The sequence below is a fragment of the Corticium candelabrum genome, chromosome 13 (assembly GCF_963422355.1).
Source record: "Corticium candelabrum chromosome 13, ooCorCand1.1, whole genome shotgun sequence".
In the NCBI taxonomy this organism is placed as follows: Eukaryota; Metazoa; Porifera; class Homoscleromorpha; order Homosclerophorida; family Plakinidae; genus Corticium; species Corticium candelabrum.
The window spans coordinates 7,729,069-7,739,673 of NC_085097.1; the positions used below are offsets into that span (position 1 = coordinate 7,729,069).

The window sequence follows — 10,605 nt, forward strand, 5'->3', positions numbered from 1 at the left end:
TACGTTATTTAATTAACACAAAATCCTACAACTCCAGGAAAACAAAACAAATGCCAAAATAATTTGTTCCCTTATACAAGCAAAGTCAAATGCAAAGAAATTAGTGAAGCAGAACTTCCGTAAACTTTGATTCAAATTTACAGTTTGTGGTCACGTGCCCTGGATTTCTCTAGGTGGATTTATAATTATGCTGGTCACTGTATGTGACCAAGTCACGTCTTATCACAGCCATTTCAACCGTCCCGTTGGACGTTGTCACTTCAAAGACGTTGCTGCTGTTGCAGAAATCAGGTACAGCAAACCTGGCAACTATTTGATGTGCATACACAAGCAAAGGTGACTGTATTTTAAAGACCCGGATGTACTCAAAATATCTTGCTCTTATCAACGTCTCCGGTAATAAACAACACACTCTGTGTGTACCCTCTGAGGTCAGGAATGGGCAGTTTCATTTTTTTGGGTGGAAATCCAATGTCTCGTCATAGAAAATCCAAATGCGAGTGAAGGCAAGTTCAATCGGCAAGAAATTGTGTCATCGCAAGAGAACTCTGGAAGACGACTCAATCGATTCGATGTGCGTAGCAAAATTTGATGTGCTGTGACTCACTGTTTTGAAGATATTCTGGTACATAGACACACAAGCACAAGCACACACCTGGACCTGGAAGTAAGCCATCGTGATAATGATGCCTTCCGTCTTGTGGCCCCTGGCCACAAAGACGGCCTGAACTAATGACTCGATGTTACTCTGTTATATCGAATTACATCACACTTGTGACGTGCTATGATTTGAAGTCTTCTGTAGTATCTAGCACAAGTGTTGCAGACGTAAAAAGCTATTTGTTGCTCAGCTGACTGGCTTCCATTGAACGTCACATTGTTGAAAGATTTAATAGTACAGGTGTTACTCCATAAGGAGGGATCTCTGGCTATCTTAAACCAGTTCTTTTCATCAATGTGGAAGCGTTTCATGTCCGACTCATCTTTGCCTCGCCAATGCAGTTTTGGTCCATGCAATGGATTACAAACTAAATCATTATGACTGCAAACTGACATTCTACATAATACTAATGTCTCACGCAAAAACATCATCAAATGTTCATTCACAAAAGTCATCACATAATTATCACAGTTTACATACACACAAACATGTACTTAAGCCAGTTCTAAGCGTGCCCAGAAAACTGCCCAACTGATGAGCGTGTCCAGTTGTTTGGAATCCAAGGGCAGCCAGCTGTGAGTGCACAGTCTCAGAATATTGAAGACAAATTTTTTGTTCCGTATCTTAGTAACTGTGTAATGAAGTGTCATCCACACAGTCAAGACACACAAGACAGATTCTTGGAAAACCCAACAGAAACAAACTTTAATTAAGTGAACATTCACAGAACTCAGTTATACCAAGTTTTAGACCTTCTTCCATACACACGACTTCAGACTCGGTCGTTATTATTTGACCAATCACTGTCACAACATAAGTTGGTGGCTCAAATAGCAACGACATCTTAGATGACAACGACGCAAACGTATCTGATGAAGCAGATGAATATTGATTGCATTGATTTGAAAAATTCACTGTATAATTATGGTATGCTGGTCAGCAGGTTTCAAGGTCATTTTCAGCGACACTCGTAAATGGATTTCTAGGCTTCTTCATGCTTAAAATTCAATATGGAAAATTAAATAGGAGTATATGACCGAATGTAAGAATGAGAATGGGTGAGGCCACATCTTAACTTAATTAAACTTGTCACAGCCGAGAACCATGTAAAGAAAGAGACCAAATACACCCCTGCACACATGTTGCAAACAATACAGACAAACACTACTCTCAATACACATTACTTTAATTCATTCAATAGATGCATTGTTTACTATTACACACACATACAGTGATGTACTCACCGCCTGATGTTCATCCAGTCAATGATGGAATAAATGAGAGCAAGAGAAACATGAGAAACAGTGTGAGACAACACAACACCAACACTCAACTGTCACACACTCACCACTGGCTGTGATATAAGAGAAAAGACACTAGTTAGTTAAACAGTCACTCTCATGTCACACTACACTAACACACAAGACACATCACCAATTCCTCTACTATCCTCATGCACTTACCAATTCATCACATTTCACAATTATTACTTGTTGTAATAAATTGTATTAAGATAAATAAAACCCATTGATATCTATTAGTTAAACATGCCACCTTCTCCACACCTTTAATTAACAATCTTATTTCTTGCATACCACATTTCTAATGCAGTTCAATACATCAAGCATCAATAGTTGTTCATAAACACTGAATTCAAAACGATGAAACAGCAAAAAGATATGCAACACATGTACTAAGCATGCACACATGTATGCATGCACGTGTGCTCACAACACACATCTTAAACCAGTTCTTTTCATCAATGTGGAAGCGTTTCATGTCCGACTTAACTTTGTCTCACCAATGCAGTTTTGGTCCATGCAATGGATATCTATTGGCAATCAGCAAAAAGAAATTTCTTGGGGATTCGTTCATCTGTCATTCTTGCCAAGCGTCCAACACACACACACACACACACACACACACACACACACACACACACACACACACACACACACACACATACACACACACACACACACACACACACACACGCGCGCGCACACACACACACACACACACACACACACACACACACACAAAATGGACAAAAGGACAAATGTCAAGCCCTCCACATCATTCGTGAATGACGTCAACCTTAAGGTCAGTTGCGGAGATAGCTCTCCCTGCTTCTAGAGACAAAGCGTCCATGCGCTACGTGGAAGCTTACGTCCAGCGCTACAATCCACCTGGAGCTTGGCCAGAGTCATCCAGGGGCACTGGCTATGGCGCAGCTTTGGGACTGGACACCAAGGCCCACAAGTACCCGTCTGCTGCATGACGTTAGGGCCAAGCCAGCGGTCATGTCCACCCTAGTCAATGACCAGGCACTCATTTATACTCCTGAGTCAAGAGAAGCAATTGTGTGTAAGTTTCTTGCTTAAGAAAATTATGCCATAGCTCGCCATCGCTGTGACTTGAACCTGCAACCCTGCAAGGTCCAGGATGTTTTCATTCTGCAAATGCACTCTCTAACCAATTGAGCTATTGCACCACACATACCACACACACACACACACACACACACACACACACACACACACACACACACACACACACACACACACACACACACACACACACACACACACACACACACACACACACACACACACACACACACACACACACACACACACACACACACACACACACACACACACACACACACACACACACATGGAGGATGGAAAATGGATAAAGATGGCTGAGTTCTTGTGCACTACGCAGTAGTGATGGGCCATGCTAAGCAATCTCCTGGAGCCTGGCCAGGTGCTCGCAGGAACACTGACTGCGACACCAACTGTGGTGTGGGCACCCAAAGTCCCATCCGGACCCCAGTGGCTGATGGACTTTGTCACAGTCGAAGACCTTTGCCACCCCAGTCAAAGACTAGATACTAATTTATGCTCCTGAGTGTAAGACTACGACATGCCAAACAACATGTTTGGACGCAGTAAGCTGACCAGAAAACTAAAATAGACCCAAATTAGTAAACTGCTCTCTAGAGCCAAAGTGACCACCGCTGCTTACAGATACTGTGCTGAATTGCTATGAACCAATTCAGACTTTGCAGTAACAGCCTATTTATGGCGGCTGCGCTCGCCATGCCCAGTGTTGTCATAGAGAATCTGTGACATTTTATAGAGGTAACACTGCCACCTGTTATCCCATCACTCTCTGATAACACTGCCACCAGATTGTCCACCACTGCTTATTCGTCAGGCTAGGCCTGCTTATTTCACAGTTAAACCTTATATCTAAGGATTGTTCCACAATCCGTAACCCGTGGACGTGCTCGGTAGCAGATGGTGCTGCTCCTGGGAAGATAACTGTCTAACCAACTGAACTATCGCACCACACATGCACACACACACACACACACACACACACACACACACACACACAGGGTGTACATGGGCCAGTACTCAGCATACCCAGCAACTGCCCCAAACAATAAGCATGTCCAGTTGTATGGATGCATAAGGATGCTGTGAGTGCACAGTCTTAGAAAAAAAAACTAATTTCCAGTTCCATATCTTAGTAACTGTGTAATGAAGTGTCATCCACGCAGTCAAGAAACACAAGACAGATTTTTGGAGAAAAACAAACTTTAGGTTCAGAGACCTCAGCTTTGCCAAGTTTTAGACCTTCTTCCATCCACAAAACTTTAGACTTGGTCGTCACTCAGGGCATTATTTGTAACAACACAGGTTGATGGCTGCCATAGCAACGACATCTTCGATGACAACGATGCAAACAGATCTGATGACGTAGATGAATATTAATTGCCTTGATTTGAAAAATTCACTGCTGGTCAGCAGGTTTCAAGGTCATTTTCAGTGACACTCGTAAATGGATTTCTAGGCTTTTTTGTGCTTAAAATTCAATATGGAAAATTAGTTACGAGTATACGAATGAACATGAGAATGAGAATGGGCAAGGCCACATCTTAACTTAATTAAGCTTGTCACAGCCGGGAACCACATAAATCAAGAGACCAAATACACCCCTGCACACATGTTGCAAACAATACAGACAAACACTACTCTCAATACACATTACTTTAATTCATTCAATAGATGCATTGTTTACTATTACACACACATACAGTCATGTACTCACCACCTGATGTTCATCCAGTCAATGATGGAATAAATGAGAGCAAGAGAAACATGAGAAACAGTGTGAGACAACACAACACCAACACTCAACTGTCACACACTCACCTCAAACTGTGATATAAGAGAAAAGACACTAGTTAGTTAAACAGTCACTCTCATGTCACACTACACTAACACACAAGACACATCACCAATTCCTCTACTATCCTCATGCACTTACCAATTCATCACATTTCACAATAATTACTTGTTGTAATAAATTGTATTAAGACTAGTAATTGAAGCTGTGTTTACACTGTTATGGCGTGCCATTCAATTCAAAAGTGCAGGATCGATCGGCTAATTGAGGATCCTGCAGGATCGATGTGCATGTCCAAATCTGGACTACTGTGCATCATGGTGAAGTAATTATGTTAATTATTTCAATTAAGCCTATATTGCAGGATTGATCACCGTATATGGTCATCGTGCAGGAAACGCATAACAGTGTAGAGAGAATTGCTTGATCGATACATTACACGATCGAGTTTCACTGCACCATGGATGGGCAGTAGTCGAGATTTGCGACGTGTGCATTGATCCTGCACGATCCTCAATTAGGCGATCGATCGTGCATTTTTGAATTGAACGGCACGCCATACATACACCATCGCTTCTACAGCTATGAGCTTTCAAAGTAATGAACACAACGTACGTACATGCTAGGAGAAGTATTGTAATTGTCGCCAAGAATTACGAATACACATGCTATTTTCTTTCTAGACCTACTACTTGTAAAATTTATTTAAAATCCTACATAGCGACTGTCGTTTCGCGTGACCGCTAAGACCGTAAATAGTCTGTAGTAGTAAGCCGAGTCATCATATACGGGACATAAAACCTATCCTTACGTATTTACTTAGATTCCCGTATAAATATCGTACACTCCGATACGATAGTTGTACGGTATCCGTAGGCGCCTCGCGTTTCATGAGTAACACGTCCAACGGAGTTTCAGACCGTCTACTTAAACGCCGAGTCCTAGCTAGACAATACTTATTTGTTGAAACCCTAGCTGTCATGGAAGTAAACATGCAAACTTTCTAGTAGTCTAGATTACGTATAGAGGCCTGGTATAGGTAGTCGTCGTTTTGCGATCTTGATCAAGACAATTGAAATGTACAGTCTAGGAATGCACTCAGTTCCGTTGTAATGACAGTGCTATGGTATTTACTGACATAGAAATTGATATCAGCAAACAGTGATTATCAACAGTGTTAGATGCAGCACAGTATAGTAAAGGATTGATTGTAGTATGGGACGTGTGAATAGTTGACTGTAGGTGGCATTCAACTCCTGAAGGTGTTTCTTGGTTGTCAATTACACACAATCCCTAAAATACAGTTAGATAGGTAAAGAAATTTAAACTAGTAATTGAAGCTGTGTTTACACTACAGCTATGAGCCTTCAATGTCCTGGACACTTGTGTGGTGTTATACGGTTTGTATTTACTCTACTCAACACACTAGAACTCAACACACTACGAAGACATACTACGAAGATACAATAGTTACGCATGCGTGTCACTACGCTATTAATAGAGTCACTCCACATCTCCCCTTACAGGTCGAGTTTCATCGGCCTCTTTATTTGACAACCAGTCTGGCTTCTCGTTTGTGGCCTGGTTGGTGTTGTTTGACCAGTTTCCGTATTCTGGGGAGTTTCGATTTCAAGTGAAGTGCCAAACTTTGGGATGGCTTTCAAATGTCCTCTATTTCTCCTCACCTCCCCTTTGTCTGTTTTGATGACATAGGATCGTGGAGTGTGGCCTGGACCGACGATTGTCCATTGAGCTGGCTCTTTACCTGACGTTATCCAGACTTCCGTGTCCTTTTGTAATTGGGGCAGGTCTTTAGCTCGATGTCTGGAGTCAAAGTTCTTCTTCTGTTTACTTTTGAAAAAATTATCTGCTTCACGAAAATTCCTCAGATAATCCCAGTGTGGGTGAGTTGTGCTGTCGACTGTGGCATCGTTGTTCTCAATCGTCTTCCCATGAGCAATTCTGAAGGACTGAGAGTGCACCAAGGCAGTGGCGTGGATCTGTAAGCCAGTAGCCCGAGATGTGGGTCCTCCGCCTTTGTCAGTAGCTGTTTGATGGATTTGACCATCCGCTCCACGAGTCCGTTGCTCTGCGGGTACCTAGGGCTGCTGGTTATCATGACAAATCCATAAGCCTTGGCGAACTCTTTGGTTTCCCGAGCGATATACTGAGGTCCGTTGTCACTCCTGAGAATATCAGGGATGCCGTGACGGGCAAAAACAGATTTCAAGGCTTGAATTACTGCTAAGGCTGTGGTGGACGTCAACTTGATAAGTTCTGGATATCTTGAGAAGTAGTCAATGACAACAAGATAATGAGCTCCATTTAACTCCATCAAGTCCGTTGCCACAACTTGCCAAGGAAAATCTGGTAACTGAGAAGTCATGAGTGGTTCAGTTCTTTGTGGATTCTCTTTTGCACATGTGGGGCATTGTTGCACCAATTGATATATCTGTTGTGTTATCCGCGGCCACCAGACGGAGGTGTGTGCTCTCTGTCTGCAACGAACTATGCCCTGATGACCCTCATGAATTTTGGTCAGGACATCTTTTCTGAGTTCGTCAGGAATCACTACACGGTTGTTGTATAGTAGTAGGTCGTTGTGTACCGTCAGTAGCGATCTTACTCTCCAAAACGGGATTAGAGAAGTTTCCTCAGGACATTTGTCGGGCCATTGTGACTCACTGTACTGCATCACTTGGGCACACGTGGCATTTCTAGCTTGTGCTTCTCGGTACGTTTGTAGTCTGTCCGTTGTAGTTGGTAAATTAGCAACTACCTCATTGATGAAGGTCTCAACATCGTCCTGTAGAGAATCCTCCGTGATCTGTTCTTGTAGGGGTGCTCTTGACAACGTGTCAGCTGTATAAAGCAGTTTCCCAGGTACATGTTCAATTGTGAAGTCGTATCTCGCCAAACGAAGTCTAAAACGAACAATTCTTGGCGGTAACCTGTCCAAGTGCTTAGTGCTAAGCAAAGGAACTAACGGCTTGTGGTCGGTCTCGATATGAAATTTGCGACCAAGTACGTAATCTTGAAACTTATCGCAAGCCCATGTTAATGACAGAGCTTCCTTTTCAATTTGCGCGTAGCGCTTCTCAGTATCTGTCATGGACCGTGATGCGTATGCTATCGGCTTCCATTTATCTCCGGCTTCTTGAAGAAGTACCGCGCCTAGACCGTGTGATGACGCGTCAGCGGATACTTTCACCTTCTTCTGCGGATTGTACAGCTCCAGGACAGTAGGACGAGTCAATTCATCTTTGATTCTTGTGAATGCTTGCTCTTGTGGATGTTCCCATAACCATGAGCATCTCGTACTCAACAGCTCTCTCAAAGGTTGACTTATCTCTGAAAGATGTGGTGAAAATTTTCCCAATTGGTTTGCCATCCCCATGAAGCGGCGCAATTCTGATACGTTCTTGGGCTGTTCTAGGTCTTGGATAGCTTTCAGCCGTGCTGGATCCGCTCTAAGACCTTTGCCATCGATAATGTGACCAAGAAATTTGACGGTGTGTATACCAAACTCACATTTGGCCTTATTTAGAGTTGCTCCTGCTGCTTGCAGTCGTTGTAAGACCGAAGTCAGTCGGTCGTCGTGTTCCGTTTGACTTGTTCCGAATATGAGAACATCGTCCATGTGACATAATACTCCAGGTAGTCCCGAAAGAATCTTGCTCATTCGCCGTTGGAAAAGCTCGGGCGCACTAGCGATGCCGAATGGTAACTTGTTGAAGCAGTACCGTCCGTGAGGAGTGACAAAGGTCGTCAGTAGCCTAGATTCCACCTCTAGGGGTATCTGCCAAAACCCACTATTAGCATCGATTTTGCTAAACGTTGTGGCTCCCGCCAATTGAGCAAGTGTGTCGTCCACTTTGGGTATGGGGTAAATCTCTCGTAGTACATTCTCGTTGAGGGGTTTCATATCTACGCAAATCCTGACGTCTCCTGTCTTTTTCCTGACTACAACCATACCAGCGCACCATTCTGTAGGGTCTTCCACTTGTGAGATGACGCCAATCTTTTCCATTCGATCTAGTTCTTCTTTGACTTGTTGTCTGAGAGAAATTGGAACATTCCGGGGTGTGTACAGCGCATAGGGCTTGGCTCCCTCTCTAAGCTTGATTTTGTATGGATCACAAAGATTACCCAGTCCCTGAAAAACTTTGGGAGATCGGTCTGGTATGGTGGTTCCTACACTGGTCGCTTGGATCCTGTGGACAAGTTGTAACGATGTGATAGCCGGTAACCCTAGTAAATTGGTTTTCAATCCCTGGACAACGAAGATAGTCTCCTCTGATGTCTTGCTATTCACTGATAGTGTACTTGTGAATTGTCCCAATGTCCGAAGAGCTGTAGATGTTGGTCCATACAAGGCTTTGGACGGTTTCTGCAACTTTGGCATTTCTAACATTCTATGTGCCTCTTCTGTGATCACTGTCACCTCCGCCCCCGTATCTAACTTGAATGTTAGCTCTTTGCCTCCTACTGAAATTTTGGAAGACCATGTGATCCTTTTGGATACGTTCACTGGAAATACATAGGCCCCGTCTCGACTCTCACTGTCCACAGTTTCGATTGTCTTCGAGAAACATTGAGCTCCAAAGTGACCCTTTCGGTTACACTTTGAACACCTGGCTTGTCTTGCTGGACAGTACGCTTCTTTAGCATGATATCTTCCGCAGCGCTTACATTGGTGTCTCGCGGGTGGGGTTGCCGACTTTGACCGTCCGCCGCCAAACTGGTGTCTGCTTGCTTGCGATTTGCCACCTGTGGTGCCGCTTTTACCGCCTGCTGTGCCGCTTTTAGCGCCGTTTCGCACTTGCTCTATGACGATTGGATAGTCCTTGCTGCCGTCACCTTGCAGATGTTTATGCTGTTCTTTCACGGCTTCTCTCTGTCTTGTAGATCGTTTGACCTTCTCCAACGTAAGCTCAGCATCACACTGTAGACGTTCTGATAGCGCCTGGTCTCTTATGCCGACGACAATTCTGTCCCTCAGCATTTCCTGTTGCAAACCTCCGTATTCGCATGTCTCGACCAGTTCGTACAAAGCGGTGATATACTGCTCGATAGACTCTCCCTCTAACTCATTTCGTCGATTGAAGCGCGCTCTCTCGTAGATCACGTTGCGACGTATGCGGAAAAATTCTTCGAATTTAGCAATCACCTCATCGTACTTCTTTTTGTTGTCTTCCGTGATGTTGGTGGAAGTTAGGACTCCCTCTACATCCTCTCCCATGCAGTAGAGTAACGTGGACACTTGACGTACTTCGTCCGCGTCTGCCAGGCCTGAAGCGATTCGAAACTGTGTGAATCTTCTCTTCCACCTCGGCCAGTCGTCTGGCTGCCGAAAGTTGAAAGGACCTGGTGGTTCGAGTCGTATGAGTCCCACTCCTGTCGCCATGTGGTGTTATACGGTTTGTATTTACTCTACTCAACACACTAGAACTCAACACACTACGAAGACATACTACGAAGATACAATAGTTACGCATGCGTGTCACTACGCTATTAATAGAGTCACTCCACAACTTGTAGTCTGGGCTGGACTGCGAGACCGGCGCATGCGTAACGAGAGCGAGAGAGAGAGAAAAGACAATTGAATCGATTTGTTGTGAAGCAATCCTCCACAAACACCACGTACGGTAGGAGGAGTATTTGTCGCGAACAATTACGAATATACACGCTATTTTCTTTCTAGACGTGCTACTCGTAACATGTATTTTAAAATCCTACAT

General features: G+C 43.8%; 1 protein-coding gene and 1 long non-coding RNA gene across 2 annotated transcripts; one reads left to right on the plus strand and one right to left on the minus strand.

Annotated features, from left to right (window-relative positions):
• The first annotated feature begins 352 nt into the window (after window positions 1-352).
• LOC134189322 (uncharacterized) lies at window positions 353-819 on the plus strand. Its single transcript, XR_009971485.1, has 3 exons — window positions 353-431; window positions 486-574; window positions 634-819. It is a non-coding gene; the product is annotated as an uncharacterized LOC134189322 (long non-coding RNA).
• Window positions 820-6,449: 5,630 nt separating this feature from the next.
• Window positions 6,450-10,271, minus strand: LOC134188651 (uncharacterized protein K02A2.6-like). The gene has a single exon (XM_062656821.1). The coding sequence runs from the start codon at window positions 10,269-10,271 to the stop codon at window positions 6,750-6,752; it is 3,522 nt and encodes a 1,173-aa protein (XP_062512805.1). The 3' UTR covers window positions 6,450-6,749.
• Between the last annotated feature and the right edge of the window lie 334 nt (window positions 10,272-10,605).